General features: G+C 56.7%; 1 protein-coding gene across 1 annotated transcript; it reads right to left on the bottom strand.

Moving 5' to 3' along the window:
* Nucleotides 1–1,558: 1,558 nt before the first annotated feature.
* On the bottom strand, nucleotides 1,559–25,560 carry NPEPL1 (aminopeptidase like 1). The gene is made up of 12 exons (XM_044748290.2): nucleotides 25,312–25,560; nucleotides 24,423–24,608; nucleotides 23,696–23,866; nucleotides 19,326–19,415; nucleotides 18,773–18,854; nucleotides 16,884–17,026; nucleotides 10,215–10,292; nucleotides 5,100–5,200; nucleotides 4,020–4,143; nucleotides 3,464–3,640; nucleotides 2,819–2,929; nucleotides 1,559–2,316 (listed from the first exon to the last, which is right to left on the bottom strand). Exons 1-12 carry the CDS (start codon nucleotides 25,459–25,461, stop codon nucleotides 2,158–2,160), a joined length of 1,572 nt encoding a protein of 523 aa, XP_044604225.2. The 5' UTR covers nucleotides 25,462–25,560; the 3' UTR covers nucleotides 1,559–2,157.
* Between the last annotated feature and the right edge of the window lie 602 nt (nucleotides 25,561–26,162).

The raw sequence follows: 26,162 nt of genomic DNA, 5'->3' as shown, positions 1-26,162 counted from the left end.
CAACAGCTCGGTCATCCCAGGATGGGTGGGTAGTGAGCCTGGGATCTCAGCGATCACGGGTGGCTGCCCTTCTCCCAAGGTCTCGTGGCCTCCTCATTCTCCTAAGAGCCAGGTGACAGTCACTTGCTTCCCTAAACATCCATCATGGGCCTGTCAGAGATAACTCCCCTGATGCAGTCACCTTGAGTGGCCCTGGGTCTTCCCTGGCCCTTGGGAGAGCAAGGCCTTTGGCTCACCCCCATGGTCACCCTTGACGCCAGCACTCAGGCCAGGCCCTGAGCCTGCAGCTGGTCCCCAGCTGCGTCCCTGGCCCTGAGGCCACCTTTGCGCCTGCATAAGGGAGACTCAGTTCATCTCCTGCTCCTTGACCCTCCATCCTGCAGCCCCCTGGCGGGGGGAAGCAGACACTGCTAGCTGCCCAGAGAAGGAGGCGCACCACCTCAGTGACCTCTGCCTCCTCCAGGGCATCTCAGAGAGAAGCTGGCAAGAGCTGCCTATTGCAAGGCCATTAAGCAAGCTAATGAGCCATGAAGCCTCCCAGCCTTTCCGGCTGCCAGCCGTGCCTCCCCTCGGCTCAGAGAGCCCATGCCCACCGACCGCCTTGTGACCGCTGTTATTGTTACCTAACGTTTCGGGCCACGGTTTTCCCAGACGGGGCCCAGGCCCCAGAGCTGCTGCTTGCCTTTTCCAGGCCCAGCCAGGGCTGTGCACACAGCAGGCAGTTAACAAATATTTGCTTGGGATCAAGCCCAGAAAGAGTCACCTTGATTTCCAGGGCTGGGGAAGAGACTCGGAGCCTGGGGACCCTTGGGCAGGGGTGAGGTAGTCAGTGGGCCAGAGCACAGCCTGGGGACATGTGTCCTGCAGCCACATTCTCACCCCCCTGTTTTCAAGAAAAGAAGTGTGGGCAGCCACCCATGTGCCAGGTGGGGCTAAAGTCCCCAATTTCTTCCTCTGGGCCCAGGCTGCCCGCTAGGATGGAGCACAGGAGGGGACAAAGGCCCTGCCTGCACTCTCACCCAAACTAGGGGGAAGCTGGCTCCCAGGTGCCCTGAGGCCAGCCTCACCTGCCTTACACTAGGCCCAGGTGCGGGGTGGGGGGGGTCTCCCTGAATCCTGGCCAGGCCCTGCCCTTCAGCACCTAGGACTGTGCCCATGGGGGCTTCAGTGAGGAGGAAAGGTACTTGACCTGGTACAGGCCTCGCCTTGTGATGTGCTCTGGGGTCAGGACAGTCTTCCTTGTGACTGCAGGATCATGAGAGAGCCCTGGAAAGCCCATGGCCTCCCCTTGGAGTCTGAGCTGCGCACCCGCAGAAAACTGAGCTGGCCCAGGCAGTGCAGGCCTGGCCCCGGGCCCCAGGCTGCCCCCCTCCACCCCTAAAGCCCTCCTCCCCAGGACCCAGGGCTCTCATCTGCAAAAATGAGGTCACGAGCTGCATCTCAAAGCCAGATGCTGGTTTGGGAGAAGGTGGCAACAGCCCAGAGCCCCAGACCCACCCGCAGGCTTCAATGTCAGTTTCTAAAATTGGGTGGGAGAAAGAGTGAGACGAGGCAAAGATGAGATGTGGTACAGCCATATTTAATTCAACCTCCAGTGAATTCTAAGGGGCCAGAGTAGAGACTTCTCTTGCTCCATAAAATTGGGTTCCTGAAACAAGTCACCTCCGTCCTTTCAAAGGGGTGGGCTGCTTGGAGGTGGTGGCAGCAGGGGCGTGGGCTCTCTGTAATGTGGGTACCATGCACCGGGCCTGGGGCCAGAGACAGGGCCACGGGCACCCACCACTGGCACCAAGAAGATGCAGGAGGCGTGATGGCCAGCTGGCCAAGGGTGTCAGGGCCACCCCTGTGTCCTGGGGCTCCAAGGTCGTGCAGAGGCCCCAGGAGGGAGCACAGTCTGCAGAAGGTAGCGGGGAGACCGGCGGGTAACTCAAGCAGAAACAAGCCCTAATGCCTCCCGTCCCTCTCCTGGGGCCCCCGCCAAACCCTAAGCTGTTTTCTAAGACATAAGAAGGAGCCATTTCCATCACCACGACAATTAAAAACAAAAAACAAACCAAAGCCAACCTTAAGGTATAATCTTCCAATTGCTTAAAATTAATCAGTGCAAAGTGAGGTAAAGAGCCCTGTGCTGCTGGGGGCTGGGAGACGCTGCTAGCCTCACACAAGCCTGCGCCTCTTGGAGTCCCTCTCCGAATCCTCCTCCTGGGCGTCCACCTCACAGCCGAGCGGGGACACCAGGTTCAGCAGAGGATCCTCGGAGGCCCGGCCGAAGAGTGCCAGCAGGAGAGCCACCCCGAAGCCTGTAGCGCGCTCACCCTGTGGGCAATGGGTGGGTGGAAACACTCTGCCACTGAGCCAGACCCGCTAAGCAAGCCCGCCTCTGCAGGGAGGGGCTCTGGACCCCCACTTGCCCTGCCGCCCCCTTCTACTGTCCTGCCACACTCAGGGCTGAGTGCTCTGGCCCCAACCCCCAGGTCTCCTCGGGGCGGGCAGGGGTGAGACCCAGGGCCCTGGGCCTCATGCCCAAGATGGGCTGGTTGGGACAGGACTGCACATAGCAGCCACTCTGTTCCCAGGGATGAGGAGACCAGAGGTTGGATGGACCACAGCTGGGCCAAGGGCAGTGAGACCCTCAACAAAGAGTGCTCCAGTGCGCTCAGCCTGCAGCACTGGAGCCAGAAAGAGGGTCCGGACTCATGAGAGGGCAAGAGCAGCCAGGCCAGTGGGGAGGGGATGGGTGGCAAAGCACATTGGCTGACAGGCCGAGGGAGTGTCCTAATATGAGAGGGGAGGGCACCCACAGAGGGGCTGGACTCACGGCGTGCACAGGTGCAGCAATATCCACATGGACCCAGACCCCGGGCCAGTCGAAGCCAATGTGTGAGGCAATGAAAAGGCCGGCACAGGAGCTGGGGCTGTTGTCCCGGTCCTGGGGGGACAGGAGGACAGACGGTGACCCTTCCACTCCCAGCAATGAGGGTTGGGGGGAGGGGCTCCACCAAGAGTGCCTTCAGGGCTGCTGCTTCTTGGGCCTGCTGTGGACGTCCCCAAACCCTCTCAACTCCCCATCCTCAGCCACCGCCTCTGCAAGAAGGGGCCTGGAGGGTAGGAGGGCCCAGTGCAGAGAGGCAGCTGAGAGGGACCCCAGGGCCTTCCATGTGAGCTAAGGGGTCTGCCTTCCCCCCGGGGCAAGTGAGGAGCCAGGGAAGGAGCTGATGGGGGGCAACCGAGGCAAACCCCAGAGTGGGGAGGAAACCCTCAGCGGCTGCTATGGTGGATGCGCTGGCAGGGAGACCAGAGAAACGCATGTCTCACATCTGGATGCTCTCGCCTCAGCATGGATCTAGGGCCTCATGAGGGGACCCTCATCTGCACTGCTGCTATTTCTTGGGGTCACTGTCTCCCCAGTTCCCATGATGCTCCCGTCCTGCTCCATCCAGCACGGGCAGCATTCCAAACCTACCGCCACCGAGTTCTTCATGTCGGCCACGGCCGAGGTGAACTCGCTGAAGTGCAGCTCGGGGCAGTAGACCAGCGGGTGCACCAGGTCCCCGCACTGCCTCCCGGCCTTCACACAGGCTGCCTCCCACTCGGCACTGTTGGTGAGCACTGCTGCGTGGTACTTGCCTGTGGCGATGCCCTGGGAGGGTGGACATCATGGGAGGAAAGGGAGGAGGACACAGAGGGAGAGTCACAGCGGTGAGGGAGAGATGGACAGAGCCGCACGGGAAGTGTCCACCATGGGAAAAGAGAGAGAAACACACAAAACAAAAGAGGGGCAGAGGGGCAGCAGGGAGAAGCAAAGGAAAAGGCAGAGGAGCGTGAGCGTGGAGCAGGTGTGGAAGGCTTCCTGTCCTCTACAGGCCTTGGTCCACGGGCTCCACCGCCTGCACCCTCACTGGGTGCCACAGATAAGCTCCTTGGCCTCCTCAGCCAGGTTATGAAGTCACAGTGGCCCCCTCCCCCCTTGGAGTCAAGGTGGGCTCAGGCTCCCTGGGGGCTGCAGCTAAGGGGCCCACCTGCGCTCCAGTCAGCGTGGCCATGTCCAGGATAATGTCAGCTCCCAGGTCCTTGCAGGCATAGGACACACCATCTGCCAGCACCAGCCTGCCCTCAGCATCGGTGTTGTTAATTTCCACAGTCCTGGGGCACAGCAGAGACCCCGGCTCAGGGATGGCATTCCCTGGAGCACTGGGAGTGAGTCTCTTTGGAACTGGGAGACCCTGTTTAGAGCCCCTCTTCCCTCTGGGAGGCCAGGCTGCCTCCAAATCCTACAGCAATGTAGTGCCGGGGTCGGCAGCAGAGGGCACGGGCTCAATCCAGCCCCACTGCTCTCCAGCTGTGAGCCCGGGCAAGCTGCCCAGCTCCCTGTGCCTCAGTTTCATCATCTGTAAGACGGGAGAGCAGGGTTGTGTGGGCAGCATGCACTGGGCTGGCCGTTGGCACAGAGTGCCTGGCTCCAATAAAAGCAAAGGAGGAAGCACCTCTCAGGGTCACCCTGGGGACCGGCCCCCGTGTGTATGTGGGAAGGGGGAGGGGGCGAATGGACTTTTTTATTCTGAATCCAGAATTTTATTCTGAATTCTGGGCCACCTGTTCCTCCAGCTGCCACCTGCTGTGACTTTCAAGTGTGTCCTTTTGCAGCTGAGAAGGAATGGTCTAAAGGCTGAACTCAAGGAGGAGATGCAGGGAGACCCCCAAGGAGGGAATCTGGGGGGCAGCGCTTCAGACACCCAAAGAACATTAAGCCTAAGGGTTGGGAAGGGTTCCTCCCCACAAGGCAGGGTGAATCCTGAGCTTCTGAGCCAGACGCCCTGAGGGAACACAACACCTCGTCCAGTGACGTGGCCCACCCTCCTGGCCACCCCTGGGAGCAAGCAGCCTGCTACCCATGGGGTTCCTGTCACAGGGCATCCTCCCAGAGGATTTGCCTGTGGCAGGGGTGAGCAGGGTGCAATCTGCCCCTCAGCCGGGTTTGGCTCCAGGCTGACCAGCCTGGCCCTGGGAAGGAAGGGGTCGCGAGTTCCAACAACGGGACCACATGCCCAGAGGGAAGCAGGCGCTGTGATGCAGGTGAGAGAAGGGGCAGCCAGCCTTACTTTCCTGAGTACAGCAGGTGGATGTCATCAGGCCTCGTAGCATTGGGCCCCACTGAGTTTTCGGCCAAACAGAACACGGCGTGGAGGTTGTCTTTGAAACCCTGGAGGGGATGAGGGCAGAGGCCCAGTTACAGGCTGGCAATGCGCAGAGGAAGGACGAGCCAGAGGACCCACCATGGCCAGATAGACGGACAGAACTCCAGGGAGCAGAAGGCACAGCTTCCCTGCCACTCCCTGGCAGTCCTGGCCGCGGGCTCCAAGGCCAAGGCTCTCCACACCTGCGGAGTCCCAGCCTCCCCACCAGAGCACAGGCAGTGCAGGGACGAGCCCAGACGTGGGGCTGGGTTGCTGGGTTTGAATCCTGGCCCTGCTGCTTACCAGGGGTACATGGCAGGCCAGTCATTCAGCCCCTGCCTCCTGTCCACAAAATGTGGCCAGCGGTCAGTGTCCCACTGGGCTCTGCCTCGCTGTATGACAGAACACTACACACATGCATATGCAGGGGGTCAGGAAGAACTTGGCCTCACGGAAATTTAGGTGTGAAGTGATGGTTTTCTGATGCCAAAATGCAACATTTGTACACTGAGAAAAGTGCACTACACAGGCGGAGGCGCTTTCTGCCCTACACGGGTTCTGAGCAGGCCTCAGAAAACCCCAAGCAGGCCTCACCCAGGTGGCAGCCGAAGGCGGAGCAGAGGTCCACACCCATCCCTGCCCTTCCGCTGCTCCCGGACACAAGCCCTTAACCAAGACACATCTCCTCTTGGCACTGAGTGTGCCCGGCCTCCTGCCTGCCGCCCCGAGGGCTCTTACAAACAGCTCTATCAGATCCAACATCTTCCTCGGCTCCTGGAACAGGTGATTCTTCAACCACAGGTGCAGAGCATCCAGCAAAGACAAACATGGGCCTGTGGGCAGGTGGAGTCAGCAGCAGGCACTGAAGCACTGTGCTGGGCTAGGGGCAGCTGCGAGCCCCGAGACACACAGCAGCACAGCCCCTGCTCCAGCTCTACACCCTGAGCCTGAGCCCCGCAGATGGCCCTGAACCCCAACACCCACCACGGGGGAAAGAGCCCCACTGGCTTCCTGGGGGCAATAACACTGGGCCACCTGTCAGCTCCCAAAGGCCCTGAGGCTGCCACTACCACGCTCACAGCCAGCCTGCGTGAGAACAGGGCATCAGGGGCTTCTAGACCCTTAGCCTCATCCCTTCAGAGCTCCCCTCCCTAAGACCCCCAATCACTGACATTCAGGCAGCACACAGTGACCACAGCCCAGCTTGTGCCAGGGCTCCAGCCCTTCGCATCCAGGTGGGAGTGGGTGCTGGGAACAAATGAATGATGACAAGATGACCCTTGAGACAGGCCGCTGAGGCCAGAGAGGTGAACCCACCAACGAAGGAGGGGAGCCCTGAAGTCTTCCCAGAGAGAGGGATGTGGGTCCAGAGGGGAGAGGAGTTTGCAGAACATGAGGACAGGACAGGGGCTTGTGAGGAGAGACCAGAGTTCCCAACTTGACCCTGTCAGCCTTCCCCAGGCTGTGGAAACCTGATGCTGGCCCCACCCCGTAATTTCAGATTCAGAAGGTCTGGGTCAGAGCCAGAATCTGCATTTCTAATAGGCTTTTGGGGTCCTGCTGCTGCTGTGGGGAACCCACTGGGAAGGCCGGCTTAGAAGGACTGCAGGCCTTGGGCAGGCAGTCCCAAGGCTCATGTTGCCAGGTATCAGGGTGCAGGGACAAGGCACACGGGTCTTGGGCTCACCAGGGGGACTGAAAACCTGCAGGCAGCCAGGGGTTTTAGTAAGTAAGGCTTGGAGGGCCATTACCACGGCAGAACCTAGCACCACCTTGCTCCCAGCATACCCTCGTGTCAGGATGGCACGTCCTCCCCTTCTAAAAAGGTTAAAACATTTCATTTTGAAATAATTTCAAACTTACAAACAATTTTGCAACAATGGTACAAACAATTCCTGGATACCCTTGATGGCAACTCTTCTAATGGAAATGCCTGGCGTGGTCTACACTAGGGAGTTATCATGGACATGGTGACCGGATCCAGTCTGGGGTCACACACTGCACTTGTCGTCACCTGTCTGTCTCAGTCTGGAGCCTCTGAGGTCTGCCTTTTGTCTTTGGTGACCTTGGTGCTTGCACTGTCTCCTTGTGCTACACTCAGGGCATGCATTTGGCAGGAAGCTCAGAGAAGGGGTGTGTCCTTCCCAGCGCCTCATCTCAGAGGCACATCATGGGCTCTGTGCCTGTCCTGGTGAGGTCCACGGGACACAGTGATGGCTGCCAGGTGCCCCGCAGTACAGTCACTGTGCATACTTGTATGGATGTGCTCTGCAGTCACAACCATCCCATTTCTTATCACACTTTCACGCTCTGATTTTAGCATCCGTTGGTCACTCCTACCTGAAACAATTATTACTGTGCAGCTTGCCAAATGGTGATTTTCTATTTCCATCACTCCTTCTACAGTTAGAACTTGGAATTCCACTGTAGGAAATAGTTCTCTCCTCCCCCATTTCCTTATTCATTCAACAATTTACTCCTACTGGTATGGATGTATGGATTCTTATTTTATTCTGCGGGTTATATCCATTACCATCATTATCTATTTTGTGGTTCAAATTATGGCACGTTGCTTTTTAAGAGGCCGACAAAAATTAGAGTTAAGAGTGGAGCCTTCAGGCTGCAGCCCTTGTTGGGGTGGGGGTTCCTCAGCAGCCAGCTGCAGCACCCCTGAGGTGGAGGGGTCCAGAGGAGTCCTGAGACCACTCATGGCCACCAGCTGATGAATCAGCGTTAATTGTGCAGGGCAGAAGCAAGAGCCAGTGGGCTGCAGGGCCCAGCTCTGAGAAGCCCCAGCCCTGTGCCCTGTGAGAAGCCGCCAGGGCAGTCGAGGACGCCCCCACACCCCATAGACGAGGCCCTCCTTCCACCTGGAGTTTCTGCTTCTCTCTCAGGAAAGAGGCTGGACTCCTGACCAGCCTCAATTAGAAACTACTTGCCAAGACCTTTTAGTTTTTGTTTTCACTTTAAATTTACCCCTGGAACCCCACTGCACAGGTAGCCCCTGTGGGAACAGAGGTCTTACACTTTATGACACCAAGGCCCGAAGGAGCTACACTAAAGAGAAAGTCTCCCTGTGGTGGCCAGGGCACGCTACGCCTGGTTGAATAAACACTCTTTATGGCACCAGGACTTTGAGCTCCAAAGGACCTCACCCAAGCCCTGAGAGATCACAGCTGTGCAGGCAGGGAGGGGCCTCCCGGGAGCCCTTGCTTCCTCCCATTTCAGAGCCTTTGGCCTCTAGTGGTGCGGATGCCCCAGGTGAGGTGACGCACCTGGTTAGTGTGGCTGTCCATGTTCCTGGGGACAAGGCCGCAATGCCCTGAGAACGTAAGAGGGGCCCTTTCCTGGGCAGCATCCTTAATACAAGAGCCTTCAGCAAGCGAGTACCTGCCACCTCCTTGGGGCAAACAGGCAGGGAACAGCCACTACCTGCTGGTCCCTTAACTGAGGACACCCCAGAGTTACTACCTGCTGATCCCTTAACCCAGGGCTCCCAAAGTCACCACCTGGGGGTCCCTTAACCGGGGTTTCCTCAAAGTTACCACTTGCCGGTCCCTTTTATGGGGGCTCCCCCTTGCTCAGACTCTGATTCCCACTGTCGGGCTCCCTGAGGCCAGGCGTGTTCTGGATGAGAGACCTGCTGCTTGGCGAGCTGGTGAGTCTCAGCAATCTCTGACGTATGGCGGGGGTTGGGGGGGAATGGGGTCCCCCTGACTCCCTTGGATGTCTTTGCTCAAAGTGGTCATGCAGGCTATTCCCAGAGCAGACCCTAGTCCCCTTCTACCTGGCCATGGTCCACAAAAGCCAGCCAGCCTCTCCCCACACCCCTACGCTGAGCGCCCTTGAGCATGAGCAGGCAGGCCAGGCTGGGGCAGCCTGCTCCAGAGCACTCCTTCCCCTTTTGGTTGAACTTAGAAATAAGTGGGGACCTGTGAAGCCAGATGCTTTGGCCTGAATGGCACAGGGCCAAGACTACAATCACACAAGGTGACCCACTGGCAGAAGTGGGCCGAAGCAGTGTCGCTCCCAGAGGCCTGGCAGTCAGCCTCTTGCCACCTTTCCCCCACCATTGGCACCACTGCCACTCCAACCCCAGAGGACAGCCCTGCTGCTGGGCCATAACAGACCCTGGATGGCCAGGTTTGCAGAGAAGGAAGATGGCAGCCCCAGGTTCCCACCAGCACAGACGGCACTCCCATGACGTGACTGGGAGATCGTTGGCTGACGGCAAGGGTTGCGTCTTATGTGAAGATAAACAATGGAAAGCTAAGAGAAGCAGGTGGCACTAGACAGGCCCTCCTTCTGTCATAGGACGCATCACCCAGGCCAGAGAATGGAAAATCAAGTCCCCATGGCCCAGTGTGGGCTGTCACTGCTGTCCTCCCAGCTCAAGGACCCCCTCCTGCCGGCCTTTGGCTTCCAACAGAGCAGGACCCTCTGCCAGAGGGTTTCCCTGCCAGCAGGGGGGACCTGGCTTCCATGGGGTGCCTGGGTGCAAATCTAAAGTCCATCCCCACTCCATGGGGGACCCTCAGGGACAATCCTCCTGGCCTGAGCTCCAGGTGTCTGCTGAGGACGAGTGAAGAAGGGGGCGAGCCCTGGCAAAATCATTTTCCAGGGGTCACTCTGACGGGGAGAAAGGTTGTCAGGGAAGAAAACCTATGCTATGAGCTCAGTCCAGGGCCTGGCACATTGGGTTACACCTGATCCTGCCATGTGGTTTTAGGTGAGGCTACTTCATTGAACAAACACTACTGGGGGCCCCATAAATGCTGGGCCCTGAGTGGCAGGCATGGGTGCACCTTGCTCTGGGGTGACACGCTCAGGCAGAGGCAACACCCTCAGGCAAAGGCGACACTCACGCAGAGGCCAAATGCCTGGGCAGAGGAAGCCTGAGAGAAGTCAGGAAGCTCTGGGAGCCTGGGAGGGGCCCAAGGTGGGAGTGCAGAGGAGGAGTAAGGTGCCCAGCTCCCCAGGGAGCTGGGATGAGGAAGCTCAGGGAGCCCTCCTCCCCTGGACTGCGGAGATCTCACTCACCTGCTTGACGGCTGCTCGGAAGGCCCCCAGGATGGCTGCGGCGCCCCCGCAGTCCCTCTTCATCCCTGGCATGCTGGTCTGAGGTGGCACAAGAAGGTCGAGAGAGGGGTGAGTGGATGCTGACCTGCCCCAGCCCTGCCCCACCCCACCCGGCACACTAGGGCCCAGAGGGGGCACCCCTAGTCTCACAGGACCTGGTGCCAGGTCACCCGAGCACCCACAGAACACAGGAAACTTCCATTGGTCAGGTGGGTGTTCTCCAGAAGTGACAGCCTAAGACGACGGGATCCCTTTCGCTGGAACAGAGCTTTAGAGGTTACCAGGTGGGAGGAGAAGAGGAGGAGGGGAAGAAGGGACAGGAAGGGCATGCGGGTGAGATGTCCCAAGCTGCCATGTTATCCGTGGCTGGGCTCCTACACCAACACAGCTGCCCTGGCTCAGAGGCTTGGCCATGACCTCTTCACGCAGCTGCCACGGCCCCCTGGGGGTCTGTCTGCAATGCCTCTCTCTGTCTACTTCTCTGCCTGATTTTTGAGGAAGAAACTGAGTCTGGAAGTCTCCAAGTTTTGCCTGAGGTTGCCAGGCAGCACCACAGGGCTCTGGAGCAGGCTTCCCGGGGGTACAAGGAGCTGGGGGCCCCTCCAGGGGCCAGGACGGGGTGTGAAATCCTAGAGGGGACGGCTACCTCACCTGGACTCTCCACTTATCACAGGTCCTGCTATGTTTAGATGCCCTGCAGGCCCCTGGCCCCCCTGCCTCGAGGTCGGGACTGGCCTCCCACCTTAGAGTGGCCCCACGACCCCCATCTGCTTGGCTGCCGCACCAGGCACCACAGCCCTGTTGGAGAAAACCACACACAGGCTGATTGCCCCTAACGGGTACTGTGACCTCCAGCCATAGCTGGAGGCATGGCCACTCGGCGCTCCGTCCACTCATCCTCTGGAGCCCAGGCAGAGCTCCTTGCTCCCACTGTGGCCTTTCCGACCTTCTAGCCTCTGTCCCCATCAGCCTCACCCTGCTCAGGACTCAGCTTGCTTTCTGCTTCAGAAGCAATCAGAGTCTTATCTTCCCTCCACGCTCAGGGCCTTTACCTGGAGCCACCTCCACCTGTGCTGTCCCCCAACTTGTCCCTCCCACTGCTTCCACTGGGGGCCCAGCCGTGGGTCCCTCCCATGGTGCCAACCTTTCCCTTTTCCCTGGTTCCCACCCCTCAGCTGACAGGCACCCTTGAGACCCTCATCTGAGACAGCCCACGGAGACTCCCCTCTCTGTCCCTGAGCTCTCTGGATACGTTACTTGCTCACCTGCCGCCCGCCTCTCCCAGTGGCCTGTCCCCCAAGGCCGCCATGCTCTGCTGGGTCGGTGGTGCCCCCCATGCCAAGCACCATGGCTCTCAGCCCCTCTAATTCCAGCTGGCCGCTGGGCACATGGGAATGGCCTCTCCTTGCTTTTGAAGCTCTCTGCTCTCCACTTGCAGGCCCACAGCTGGGCCAGCCCCATGTGCTCCTCAGCAGAGGGCCCTGGGGCAGCCAGGCCCTACAGGAGGACCAGGTCTTGTTCTGGTTTCCACAATGGCCTCCCCCGAACACCCCCACCTCCCTTTGCAGCCCTCTCTCTACCACTCTTCTTTCACAGCCCTGGTGTAAGGAAAGAGCCCCAAAGCTTCAACTGCCCCTGAGGTCTCACCCCCACCCAAATCCACAGCCAAATCCTAGGGGCCTCCTGCTGTAGTCACTCAAGTTAAAACCAGGCACCATGTGTCTTCACCCCCACTGCCTCCTCCCCCTGTTCCCTCCATCTTTGTTTGGGACCAAGCCCCCACCCATCTCCCAAGAGCAAATCTCTGCTTCTTCTGTTGCCTCCTGCCTGCCCTTCTGGAAGGTCTGGCTCACCCAGCCAGCCCTCTCTGCCAGGCCAGGCCATGTCCCTCGCTACACCACATGACTGCTCCAGCCTCTCCCACGTGGGCCTTCTGCCCTCACTCATGTCACTGCCAAGACCACCTTTCTGAAGCAGACCACCCTGCCCTGGCCACCTGCCACCCAGGGAACAGGCCCCGCCTCCTCTCACTGGCATTTAAACCCGTCACTGTCTGGCCTCGGCGACACTTTCGGTGTCGGCTCTCTCTGCTCCTCCATGTCACTATCTTGAATGATCTTCTTGGGTTAATGTGAACCCTTCCCTAATGTCACTGTCACATCACCAATCCCACCCCACCACCCAGCCCCTCCCTCCGGTCAAGTCTCCTGTGTAGACGGGTCTAATGAGAAGGCGCTGGAAACAGAGGCGCCTGCTGCCGCAGAGGCAAACAGGATTTTCTATAAACTAGTGGAGAGCGGTTACACGTTTTTACACTTTATAGGCTCCCAACTCGAATTGACAAGTTCATATTTTAAATTAACAACAGGTCATCAGATGTAAGGATCTGGATTTGAAATGTACTGAGTGACTTTTTGAATCCTTATCGGATTACATGAGCCTCGAGTTTTAATGGAAAGTATTTTCAGACACTAACGGAGCTGCTTTTACAATTAAGTCGAGTGAAAATGACCCAGCTAGCACTATTGAAAACAAGCTGTCTCTTTTGACCTAATTGAGGAAGCACAGGATTGTTTAAATGGAAAAACAGGGCCTCAGATCTGGAATCAAAACACTTACAAAATGGCCCACATAGAAAATGACTCAAAATGGCTACTGAAATGGTGTCCCCTTGTCACCACGTAGTCTCCCACAGGCAGAACAAATGTCCAACTGCAGATGGAGCTCAATTGATCGTGTAAGCTTTGCAGACTCCCCCATATGTCATTCCCATCTTTAAAAAAGAAACGATTTCCGTTTAAACACCAAGATGTATTTGCCTTTTTTCACTGGGTTGACACTTGTATGGATGGAGCAAAAGTAATGATGGGTTGGGGCCACAGCTCGGACCAAGGTGTGGCACCCATGAGCCAGCAGTCACTGGATTCATTTCCAGCCCTCCAGGAAAATAAAGCACTGCCAATTTCACTTGTTTCCTTGCTGAAGCAGCAAAATTATTAACTTTTAAAAATCTCAACCATTGAGTACATCCGTTTTCAATACTCTGTGTGGTGAAACAGAAGGTCCTGGAAAAGCACTTCCGCGCCCCCTGGATGCTCGACGGTTGGTTAGAGAGGAAGCCGGGCCAGGTCGTCTGAGTTCTGAGTTCAACCAGCCTCTGTTCATGAACATCATTCTTACTTGGACGATCAAGTGATACATGCTGGGTATTCACACTAAGGGAGCTAGTAGGTGTTTTCTCAAAAATGAACAAAGTGAGCCTCGTGCTTCCAGGACAGCTGACATTATTTGTTGCCAATGGTAAAATGTGTGAGCTTTCAAGCAAAAATGAGAATTTTCAAAAACTCATATTTGCCTCCATGACAGGTTCCTAATATTCAATGACTTCTTAAATGAGATGGATGGTGATATTAAAGAAGCTGATTTTCTTTAATATTACATAATGAAATGTGTTAAGATTTTGGGGTTCTGCAAAACTCTGTGAACACTATTTTCCAAAGGATCTATGCATGATATTACAAAATCATGTATTCAAAGTGCAAGATAGACCAGTAGATTTTAAAGTAACAGGGTACAAAAGCTGACTGATCTGGTTTCAGATTTCATATTATAACTAACCTTTCAGAAACTGCCACTTGTTGAGTTTTGGTGTAATAGCAAAGAAGAATGTCTTTAGTTGTCTGAAAAGGGTACTAAATACTTCTCCCTTTTCTAACTACAAAATGAATGAGGCCAGATTTTCTTCTTACATTTTAACTAAAATAACATATCACAATAAACTACATGCAGATCACAGCTGTCTTCTATTAAGGCAGACACAAAAGAGATTTGCAAAAACATAAAACAATGCCACTCTTCTATTTTTTTCATCTTGAAAAATATAGTTATTTTCACAAAATTATATTATTTACATTAACATGCAATGGGCTTATATTGTTATTTTTAAATGAATTAATAAACATATTTACAATTTCCAAATTTTAGCTTCTAGTAGGGCAAATATCAGCAGACATTACCCGTATAAACAAAATCTCTTTGGGACTAGTACTTGTTAAGAGTGTAAGGGGTTAGACTGCCACATCTGAGACCTGTGAGTTCATGCTGATCCTGATTTCCCTTGGAAATCTTTGGAAATGGAGCTGTGATTGTTCCTACAAAATCAGGACCAACAGCAAAATGACTAATTCCCAGGAAGCCTTGCTTCTCACTCTGACTCTCTAACAAGCCAACGGCCAAAACAAGCATCTGATCCCCAGAGAAACAAGCCAGCAATGCTACCAGCAGGAACTCAGCTGCCTCCAGGGCACGAGCCGGGGTCAAACGCAGGAGGGGCGGGTGGCCAGGACCAGATGCAGCTAGAGGGGGTGCATCGTCTGTGGAGAATTTAAAAACAATAATAAACCGACTAAAAGTCAGTTTGCCTGTTGTCATCAGTGGCAAAATATTCCTCCTGAAAAAAAACTTGTGAAAAGCTTCAAATCCACCAATTTAATTACTTATCCTTTTAGAAACATTATTCTACATGGATGCTAATAACTGCCAGTTACACAGCTAGCCTGACATGCACAAACTCAGCGACGCGCCTTCATTCTGAGAACAGTCCTGACAGGTGAGGATTGTGGGGTCTGCCTGTGGATGCAGCCAGCATTTGCAGGTCTTGCGATGTCGCACATTCTGCCTTCAAACGGTGGCTCCAACCCTAGGGGCAATGAGCTCGTCTCTTCGCCTCCTTCAGTCCATGTGAACAACTGGAGTTGTGTTTAAAGTGCTTTGACTCCACAGACATTTGAAAGCTGCTAGAATCAATCTCAGAGCACTGAAGACGTGGACAGTCTCGCAATTTCTGGAGGTTCTTGGGAAATGGGACTTCAGCAGTCTCTGCCAAGTGACTTTTCCTGAGTATTGCATATCGGTTGCTTCATGTGACAGAAACTCTTCAAAATTAAAATGAATACTGTTTTTGGATCGACTGTGAATGAAGACAGACGACAAATCTGGGACTTCTGTCTGTCTAGTGAACACAGAGGTGTGAAGATCAATTCTGATAAAGTCAGTGACAAATCTGCAGAAGCGAAGGCCCCAAAACAGAAACTATAATGCTAACATTCACTGCCACGAGAGATCAATACGAAGGCATAAGTTTTTTCTATTAAAAAAATTATATTAATGCTATTTAAGTGTTACTCCATTAGTTTTCTTCATTTGTACTATAATATTTATTTTTAATTTTTTACCAGCATGATAATATGTACAGAATTCAATAAAAGAGAATTCACTATGGGTATTTGTTTTTTAAACCTTTATTATTATTCGTTTCATTTCCTGATTAGTCCTGAAAATAATTCTGTTATTTAGAGGAAGAGGGATGTTAAAAAAAAAAGATCGTCCACTCTGGGTGCCACTCACACTAGACAGGCTAGAGGTGCAAAAAGCAGCCGCACAGCTCTGCCCTAAGCAGCAACAGCACTGGGGTGCAATGTCAGAGAGGTGACAGAGAGTGGTGGGGCCTGCGGCAAAGTGGAGGATATAAACTACATCCATGGGGGAAGCTGCCACTTGGCTCCAGCAAAACACCACCAGTTGGGAACATAGGACCAGCATTGCCAGATCTTCTGAGTTCACAAAAGGTCAGAAATCTAGTCTTTTGTGAGAATTCTTCCTGTTTTTAAATGTTGGTAAGTAATTCAAATTTTAAAACACCACTTGGGCCAACAAGACACATCTGTGAGCCATGTGGGCTGCCAGTTTTCAATGTCTGCTCCGCATGAGCTTAGCTTGTCCTCTCCTGTCCAAAGCTCCCTCTCTGGGATGTTTGATTCTCTTCTTCCAGATCTCCTGGGGCATAAATTTCACTCCTCTGCTCCTTCCCAGTCTTTGCCCCTGAGACTAGCTCAGGCCTGGTGCTCAGCAGCCGCTTAATATGAGTTTGTGGGATGAGCAGATGAAGACCCTCACTCCTGCTATTCCTGGTGCCAGCATAGCTCCTGGTGCACAGCGGGCCCTGCACGTGCTGAGCATGGAGGAGGGCAGGCCATCCAGGGGCAGACACTGACAGGTGGTCCTCATGTACTGTCCTCCTGAGATGGCTGGACTGAAAAGGCCATCCATCCATAGGAAAGACTTCTGGAACTCCCAGCCTCCCAGGCAAGGCTCACAGGGAGCTTGCTTCTGAGTCCAAATTCCCCTTGCATTAATGAGGGCGCCTAAGCTTTCTCAGCAGTCTCGTGCAGACCACTCTGAGTGTTCTCTCCATGGAAACCTCAGATGGTCGTGCAGCCAGTGAGCATCACCCCACACACTTCTCTTCACACAACCACCTGACTTCTTGAACCGTGCCTCCCTGGGTTCTGTTTTCTAGCCCTTTAATCATTTCTGTGGCTTTTCTCTGGATCCCGTCCAGACTTTTTGCTTCCAGACTCCTGTTTGAAGTGTGGGCACGAAATCATCTCCTGCTCAGAAGGGGAATTGGCCCCATCGACTCTCTTCCTGAACCTGGCTCCCCAAAGGCACACCCCAACTCCGAGCTCCTGGAAACCTCCCTGCCTTCCTCTGACGCCTCTGAGAGCTGGTGAGGCCACCTGGAGCCCTCCCCAGCCCAGGACGCGCCCAGGCGCCAGACCCACACCTCACCTTCCCTTTGATGCTGAGACCCCCAGTGTCGTAGACGATCCCTTTGCCCACCCATGCAATGGTCTGAGTGGCTCCGTCTGGGGTGTGGCTGAGGATGGCCAGAGCTGGGGGGTGGACAGCGGCTTTGCCAACACCATAGATTCCTACAGAAAGCACAGGGAGAGGGGCGATTGGGCTCACTTTGAACTGAACAGAGGACTTCCAGCAGCCCCCCAGAAACCCCAGCTCTCCCCCCAGAAATATCCACTGCCTTCTCTTGGAGAGCTGTACTGTCTAAGCCTGAGCTCCCTGCCCCCGCTCCGGCCCCCTGGCCAGCATGAGAGGGGAATGCAAATTAGTTCCAATGCTCTGGGACTGCGAACAAATTCTATGCACAGTACTGTTAGGCAAGAAAACCCGCTGAGAAAAAAAATATTGTATCCTTCCCAGAAAGAAATGAACAGAATTGCAGAATGAAATGATTTTTGGATAATGCTTCAAGGCTGCTCCAGCCCACGCTTGTTCTCTCCTCCCTGAACCCTCCACGTACTCAGAACTGCACCACCCTTTCCAAGCTCGCACCCACCACTGCCTTGCTGTTCAGTTTACACACCCCAGCTTCTCAAGAAAACCATGTCCTGCTGTGGGCAGCATCCATGCCTCAAGGTTCCCCAATAACTGACCTGAACAATCACAACAACCAGGACAAGAGCCAATAATGGCTGCCTGACAAACTCCTACTTGTCCTGCAAGACCCACTGCAAATGTCACCTCCTCTGTGAGCCTTCCCTGATAGGAGTGGCCTCTCCCACCACTTGTAACCGGTTTATGTGTCTGCAGTAGGCACTCGAAGATGGCCCTCAGTGATCCCCACCTCTGGGTACTCATGACGGTGTGGATGCTGTCCCCCTAAGTGTGGGCAGGACCTTGTCTCACTTCTTCTGCATAGAGCAGAAGTGAGGAGACACCACTTGCAAGTTTAGGTTACAAAAAAAGACCTGGCCTCTATGTTGCTGCTTGCTCTTTCTTGCTCTCTTGCTTAGAGACCTCACTCGGAGGGAAGCAGCTGCCACACTGTGAGCCACTCAAGGAGAAGCCCACGTGACAAGGACCAGCCTGTGAGGACCTGAGGCCTGCTGGCAGTGCTGTGAGTGAGCCCTGCTGAGCACATCACTGGCCCCAGTTGAGCCTTCAGATGACAGCAGCCCTGGTCAACACCTTAATCACAGTCTGGGAGAGACCCCGGGCCCGGGATCCAGCTAAGCCAGACCTGATTCCCCACCCACAGAACTGTGAGATAATGAATGTGCGTTGCTTTCAGCTGCTACCTTCTGCGGTAATTTGTTTTGCAACCATGGATAACAAATACAGTGACTCTCCCCCAACCAGTCTGAAAGCACCTTGTCCTAGTTGTCACCACACCTCCCATGCCCAGGGAGTTGGGGAGGATGGGCCTGGTAATCAGGGAGGGCTCTCAGGAGGTGGCTTTGAGCTGAGATATGCAGGGGATGATGGCCCCTGCAAAGAGAGTATCTTGGTGGAAAGTATTTTAGATAGAAAGAGCTGTAAGTTCAAGGCCCTGATGTGATGTGAACTTGTGTATTCGAGGAACAGAAAGGCCCTGCTGAGTTGGCCCAGGGAGCCAGGACAGCAGCGCGTGAGGAGGCTGGAGAGGGTGTGGGTGGAGGACGGACTTGTATCCTGCGGCTTCCAGAATCTGAATCACTGCCTCCTTTCTCCCCCAGAGAAGGTCTGCTTCCCAGGGCCTGGCCTTGGGGTTGGACACAGGCTGGTTTCTTTCAGGATGCAGCGTGGGACAACATACCATGTGGCCTACCACCACCCTGCCACCCAAGGTACCCTGGACCTCTCCCTGAGGCCAAGACCGGAAAGGAGCAGCCCCCACACACCTCCAAATCCTCTTGTCTTCAGCTCCTCGTCCCGGATGATGGTTGGGGTGATCCCCACATCTTTTCCAACTTTCTTAATCTCCTGGACATGTTCATGGAAAAAACAACAACAAGAAGGCACGTGAGAACAGCTGAAGTCAAGGAGAGGCCGAGGGTCTGAGCCAGGACGAGCCGAAGCCTGTGCAGCGGGAGAGGAACCAGGCGTGGGAGCCAGAGGCTTCAACTCTCCCGGCTTTGAGAGTGATTAAACCCAGGAGAGCAGGCTCGCCCTCCAAACTCTGCAATTTCCTGCAGCTCATGGCTAGAGTCCCGAAGAGGGGCCTGAGAAGGAGGCTCTGTCTTCCCCACGCCCTCAGCTGAGGCCTGCAGGCCCCATGGAGCTGGGCGGACAGCAGGACTTTGTCTGTGGCAGTCCCAGGCTTCCCCTGCAAGGTGCAGAGACTGTGGCCACTGTCCCCTGCCAGCCCCCAGGTCTCCTCTGACTCTCCTTGGGGTCTACTGACACCCGTCCCATCCTGGCCCCACCCCTGGCATGACCCGCAGGGCCACGAACCTCTAGGAAGGTGTCTGTGTTCATCTCATTGCAGGGTGTGTCCACAATACGAGCTGCCAGCCGCACGCCTTCCGTGGCGTTTGCTAAGCACTAGAAAAGAACCAAAGGCTGTGACTGGGGCCCTGGAACCAGGTGTGAGGGGGCTGTCCCTCTTCATCCATTCCCCCAGGGACCCAAAGGCATCAGACGCACGCGTTACCGGGGGAAGGTTGTGCAGCTGCTGAAAGGGCAGCAAGGGGCAGGTGGAGGGGAGTCACACCGCCTGTTCTCGCTCCTCAGTGCCCGTGACCCACTGAGCAATCTACAGAAAGTTCCACATGGCTCCGCACCCCACTGCCAGAATTTCACAGTCACCCTCCAGCCTGGCGTCCTGACCTGGTATAAGTAGGGCCCACCTTCTTTTCCAAGCCTCATCTCCTGCTCCTCTCCTCATCCTGGTGGCAGGTGGCCCTCAGGCCTGGCCCTGAATGCATGCTGGGCATTCCTCCCTCCGGCCTCCGCCAATCCCATGCCCTCTCTCAGGGGGAGGCGTTGCCTTCTGTTACAGACCGAGAGGTTGAGTCTCCCCAAACTCGCGTGTGGAAGCCCCACCCAAAACGTGATGGTGTCAGGAGGCCTTCGGGAGGGATCAGGCGCAGAGGATGGGGAGGATGGGGGCCCTGTGATGGGCCCAGAGTATCCTTACAAGAGGAGGAGGCCAGAGCCCTCTCTCCCTCTGCCATGTGAGGACGTGGCAAGAAGGCGGCCATCTGAAAGCCAGGAAGAGAGCCCTCCTGGAACCCACCCGGACCTCAACGTCCAGCCTCCAGAACCATGAGGAACGTCTGTTGGTGAAGCCGTCCTGTCCAGGGTATTTTCTTATGGCGGCCTGAGCAGACCAACACACCCTCCCTTCTCTCATCAAGATCCCAGCCGTCGTCTGAGGCACTTCTCAAAGGCCATAAACTCCAGAAGCTTCTCCAGATCCTCTCAAGGGAGTAAAAGCACTCTATGTCCTGAGTCCCTGGACCCGCTGCACCTCCTAGCCGTCCTCCAGCCCAGAGTGGGGGTGTTTTTCTCACAGGTGCCCCGTGTGAGCGTATCATAGACTCCTCACCCTTGTTTTCCTGGTCGTCTGATGCCACACTGCTCTGGGCGCAGGGCACAGAGGGAAAAACACAGACAGACCTGCCTCATGCAGCTCACACTCGACCCAGTGCCCCGGATGGAGCAGGAGCCTGACCCCGCCCACCATGCTCGGCCTTGCAGCGGGAGGCACTCCAGACAGGGGGATATGCACCTGTGCAGAAGTCACACTTGTCCCAGAAACTGGCTGCTTGTGTCCTGCTTTTGCTTCAGCCCTGACCCTGGAACTTCTGTGCCTTCTCATTTGTCTCTGCCTCACTTCTGCCCCCAGCACCTTGCTCTCACTGAGTCTCACAGTGCCTCCTGCCCCACCTCGATCCCCTCCACCCACTCCTGAGCTTCAGACAGCAGGCTGGCCTGGCTGCCTTTCCCAGCACGCAGGAAAGAGGCGATATTAAAAGAGAAAAGCAGCACGGATTTAGCGGGGGTGCAGACAGCATCAAGTTTATCATCACCTTTTCCAGTCCCACAGTGTCAGGGAGGGCAGGCTCTGGGTCAATAATGCCAGCCCAGCCACCTCCCAGACCCTGTCGCATCACTGCGAGAGCCTCTGCCTGTCCCAAGGTAATTAAACCCCCAAGTCTCAAAGGCAGAGACACAAGACGTGACAGCTCAGATATGAGATGCGCCCCTGTGGTCCCTGCCGCCTGTCAGTGGACTCTCCTCTGGGAGGGCGAGGGTCCCTGTCTGTGGGCGTCACAGAGACCCATTGCTCATCTCTGACGCAGCCCAGGGCTGCTGTCTGGGAAGTGCGTCAATGCCCTGAGACTTGTCTCAGAGGAGGCCAGGCGCTCGCCTCACAGACCTCTGGTGAGCTCAGAGCTCCTCTGCGCAGCGCAGCTCCGGGGAAGAGGGCAGAGAGCACTTGCGGGGGAGGCCGGGGAGGCTCCCAGTGCCCCTCCACCACAGCACAGCCGCATGGCACTGGGGGAGAGCCTGCACTTCATTGTGCCTCAGTTTCCTCATCGCCAAAGCAGGATCATTCATTTATTCATTCATTCCATCCACATTTATGTGAGCACCTACTGTGTGCCAGGCTCCAAGCTAGACTCTGAGAATCCAAAGATATCCAAGGGACTCAGGTCCAGCAGAGAGTCACAACACACCATTCCATTAAGTGCTACAAAGGAGGAGGGGATGAGAGGCCAAAGGGACCCAGAGGGGACCAGGACCTGGATGGGGGCTAAGGAGGAAAAGGCCCCACGGGGTGTCAGAACCTCATGTGCTCAAGATCCAAGACAGACGGGAAAGAGGGCTGACAGACGGCGGCCGCAGTTAGAACCTGGCTCTACCCCTTGCTGGCATGGCCCCAGTAAGTCACTTAATGTCTCTGAGCCTCAGTTTGCTCAACTCTAAAACAGCAATAATAATAGGATCCATCTCACAGGCTGCTGAGATGTAAGTAAACCAATCCGTGTGTGCGCACACGTGCTCAGAGCAGTGCCTGATACCGACAAACACCTGGAAGACACTGGCGCTCACGTGGCCAGATCTACCTTTGTAAGGTGGTGGGAAGGGGGAACTGGAGGGAGGGCATGCAGAGGCAGGAAGACCTTGTGCTGCAATGGTCCCGGACAGCAGTGGGGTACCGGTGGGGGCGCCCCAAAGCAGAAGCAGTGGACAGAGTAGGATAGATGGAAGGTAGCAGCCACGGAGACCCCCAACCCACTGGCCCTCGGCATGTGCTGATCTGGTGCTGGGATTATTGCACACAAGACCAGGTCCCTGCCCTCTGGGAGCTCCAATTCCAGTGCGGAGCACAGATAAATAACGGTGCCTGGGGACACAGTCTGAACTTCCAGTCACCCACTTGCAAAGTGGACACTTCCACTGGCCCGTTGTCTTGTCCCACCAGGAAAGGGAGCTAAACAAAGATAAATAACGTCAGGTGGGGGTGGTACTCAGCTTGCAGAGGGCCTGCTGGTGTGAGAGGAGCCATATTAGACAGGATGGCCAGGCCTCCCTGGAGAAGGGATGTGGGCAGAAGCCAGACTGAGACCAGGCAGGCCTGGAGCAGGATGGAGAGGGAAGCTGAGCAGGACCAAGCGTGGCAAGGCCAAGGGACAGCAGTCCCTGTTGCTGGAAGAGAGGGAGGGAGAGAGGGGAGGAGGGGCAGGGATGAGGGCAGGAGGAGCGGGGCTTGGAGGAGGTGGGTGAATCTAGGCTTGATGCTTAGGCGTCCAGCCCTGGGGTCTGATGGATGGTGGGCCTGGAACTCAGAAGGAACTCCCTGGAGCTAGAAGGAAGGAGTAGTCATTGCTGTCCAACTGCAGGATGGGGCCCAGAGGTGCTGAAACCGCCCAGAGAGGAGGAGTGAGGTCAGAATGCTGGGCCTCGGCTAGAGGAAGACTGGGAAAGACGGGCGGCATTGGGTGGGGTGGTGGCTTCAAGGAAGGATGATAAATGTTTGAGTCCAGTAGACAGGGCCCTTAAAAAAACAATGTCAGGAAGGAGGTGGAAACTAGATTTTGGTGGGCTGAGGGGGAAAAGAGAGTTAAGAAAGGCAAAGCAATTAGACCATGTTTTTTAAAAGTCTGGAGATGAAGAGAAGGAGAAAGACGAGCTGTTTCAAGATGGGAGAGGTCAGAGCACGTCCCCTCCTTCGAAGGAGAAGAGTCCAGGTGGACAGGGAGAAGTTACAGACCTCGGGAGGAGAGAACAGAGGAGGGGTGCTCTCTCGGGACTGACTGCAACAGCTTTCCCGAGACAGAAGTGAAGGATGAGGCAGGAGAAAGGACAAGCTGTGTCTGGCTGTTAGAATGGGGGCTGGAGGTAGGGAGGGTGAGACCACAGTGACAGGGTCTGGGACAGTCGCCATGGGGAAGGGAACCCAACAGTCAGCCCATGCAAGGATTTCTAAGTTGGAGATCACTTCCAGCCTTGCCTTGTCTCAAAAGGATTCTTCTGAGGAGCAAATGAAATAACATCTGTAAAAGTACACCATAAAGGGTAATGTGATATATGCATGGACAGGATTACTAGTATTAAAACCTGAAGGCGTCTGGCACTGCTTAGGTGCTCAATAAACACTGGCAGAACATAAGTGAATCCTGAAAACAAAGACCACCCTGAGGGCGAGGGAGCCCGCTGCCCGGGCTCAGAAAAGCCTCTGGGGCCTTCTCAGGAATTACAGCGGCCCTCCCATCCTCCCACCAGTAAGTGGGAGAGAAAGCTCTCCCAACATCTCTTTCGGCTGCCCCGCTCGTGGGAGCCTGGGGACACAGTCTGAACTTCCAGTCACCCACTTGCAAAGTGGACACTTCCACTGGCCCGTTGTCTTGTCCCACCAGGAAAAACTCCACCGTGACAGTCTTCTTCTCCGTGCGCCTGGAAGCACCCGAGCGGTGGGTGAACAGCGGGAAAGCCCGGGCCAGGGCGCAGGCAGAGGCGAACGCATCAGCCCGCTCACAGACCATCTGCAGCAGAGAGAGGCAGAGCCACGATGAGGGGCAAAGAGGGGCACAGGACACAGGAGCAAACCCACCGGAATTGCGATCAGGAAGTGCTGGGGCCTCACAGCTGGGTCAGAGGCCACTGTGGATACAATCTGGACAGAGGTGCCCCAACAAAGCCAACAGCCCAGGGGCCTTCCCGGAACCAATGTCTCGCTACATGAGAAAAGAAAACGTCACCCACCAGATGTTGTCCACTGCCTTCCGAGCCAGGGAGGCAGGACATGGAGGGACGAACAAGAGATATGGGCTCAGGAAAGCTGGGTCTGAGTCTCAGATTTGCCACCAAAACCAATCTGGGGTAAATGGCTTAGCCTCTCCAACCTCGGCTTCCCTGTCTGCAAAGCAGGGGTTACAGTGTCCGGTTGTGGCAGCACCGTGCACCTCTGAGACACTCTGGGCCAGAGTGCTCTCCAGGCATGAGGGCTGAGCTAAGGGAGACACATGTTCCCTGTTATGACTAGGATGGCTTTTGGCACTCAGGGGCCCCGTGGGGCCATCCTCTCTCAGAAGCACTCACCAGAATGCACCGATGGGTTCCCGGCGGCAGGCAGGTCCGCACAAGTCGGGTGAGGAAGTGCGCGGCCGAGGGGCTGTTGTGCCTGCTCACCCTGGAGGGCAGGGCAGCCACGGTGGCATAGTTCAGGTAGAGGGGACAGCTGTCCGTGGGGTTGGGGTTGAGCGTGCTTAGAGCAGCCTGCCAGAGCTGGATCAAAAAGGGAGAGACAAGAGACACACACCAGACTTCAGACAGTCCGCATGCCAGGAGCCCCGTGCCTGTGTGTGGACGCTGGCATTGCTAAAAGGGCACTTGTGCAGCTTCCCCGGGCACCCATGATCCCTAATGAAGAAGTGTCACATCTTGCTAGAGCTGTGTGTGTCTGCTGGCACAACTCCACCCTTGTGGGATTAAGCAGTGGGGATGTAAAAGGCCAGTTTGGGGGCTGCTTTACTTCAAAACGCTGGAAACCCCCACTGGGGTGGGACCCAGCCAAGTGCCACTGACACGGGGGCAGGTGGGCACTGCCACGGGGGTTCTGCAAGGCAGGCGGGCGATCCCCCAGCAGGGCTGCCAGGGCACAGCCCCTCGAAGGCACTTCTTCAGAGGCTGGTCACATCTGCCAGCTCTCCCCACGAGCCTGGGGGCCTGGGTGGCTGCAGGGCCTGCGGCCTCGCAGGGCGGGGCTGGGCACGGCCACCGCCGCTGGACGGGCGCCTGGTCTTCTGCTTCTCCTGAGGCAGGCGGCCCGGGCCTCGGCTGGCGGCCTGGCCGGGCGCGGCCGGCGGGCGGGGGGCTGGGGGCGCCGGGCGGCCGAGGCGGGGCCTCCGCGGCCTCCCCGCCGGCCCGGCCCCCGCGCGTCCTCCGCTCGCCGGCGGGGCGGCGCATGGCGGCCGGCGGGCCCGCTCACCTCCTCGGTGACCCGGGGCTGCAGCTTCCCGCGGACGTGGCTCCAGGGCACGCGGTGCAGGTGGTGCAGCTGCCCGAGCAGCAGCAGCGGCCGGCTCTGCGGGTCCGCGTCCCCGGCGCTCGCCTGGAACTGCAGCCCCACGTTCGCCATCTTCGTCGGCCCGCGCCCCCCGCCCCGGCCGCCGCACCCGCTCCGCCCGGGCTCCCGCTCCGGCCCGGCCTCGGCGCCGCCCCGGCCCTGCCCGGCCGCCCGGCCCCGCCTCCCCCGCCGCTCCGGGCCGCTCGCGAGACGTGCAGGGCCCGCCCGGGGCGCGAGGGGGCGCCGGGCCGGTGGGGCGGAGGGAGGGCGCCCCGACCCCGAGCAGGCCCACAGGCCTGACCCCGGCGGGCGCCGACCCCGGCAGGCCCCGGCCCGAGCAGGCCCCGCTCGCCCGGCCCCAAGCTACAGGCCCCAACCCCCGGGCAGGCCTCCACCTTGCAGGCCGACCCTGGCCAGGCCCCAAATCCCAGGCAGGCCCCAAACCCCGGACAGGCCCCAAACCCCGGCAGGCCCCAAACCCGGGCAGGTCCCAAACCCCGGCAGGCCCCAAACCCGGGCAGGTCCCCAAGCGGGGCCTGCCCTCAAAGTGAGGAAACACAGCGCTCCTGACAGCCGTTCCAGGAAGAGGCCTTGGCCCCAGCCCCAGCAGGCTGCCAGCAGACCCCTGGCAGCCCGTCCTCCAGCGGGTCCTGAGCAGACTCAGGCCCAGCCACAAGTCCACCCCAGCACTTCCGACTACGCCGCAGTCTTTCTAAGCCCTAAGCAGGCCCAGCCCCGCCCTAGCGCAGGCCCCCCAGAGGTCACTGAACAGC

Source organism: Equus asinus, chromosome 15, assembly GCF_041296235.1.
Source record: "Equus asinus isolate D_3611 breed Donkey chromosome 15, EquAss-T2T_v2, whole genome shotgun sequence".
Taxonomy (NCBI): domain Eukaryota; kingdom Metazoa; phylum Chordata; class Mammalia; order Perissodactyla; family Equidae; genus Equus; species Equus asinus.
This window is presented reverse-complemented; position numbering and strand designations above follow the sequence as displayed.

Excerpts from the sequence above, each read along its gene's own strand:
- NPEPL1 (XM_044748290.2), bottom strand. The coding sequence starts at position 25,461 with ATGGCGAACGTGGGGCTGCAGTTCCAGGCGAGCGCCGGGGACGCGGAC. Across the intron at positions 18,855-19,325 it reads ACACAGACACCTTCCTAGAG|GAGATTAAGAAAGTTGGAAA; the intron begins GTTCGTGGCCCT and ends GAACATGTCCAG. Across the intron at positions 10,293-16,883 it reads GTCTCAGCATCAAAGGGAAG|ACCAGCATGCCAGGGATGAA; the intron begins GTGAGGTGTGGG and ends GTGCCACCTCAG.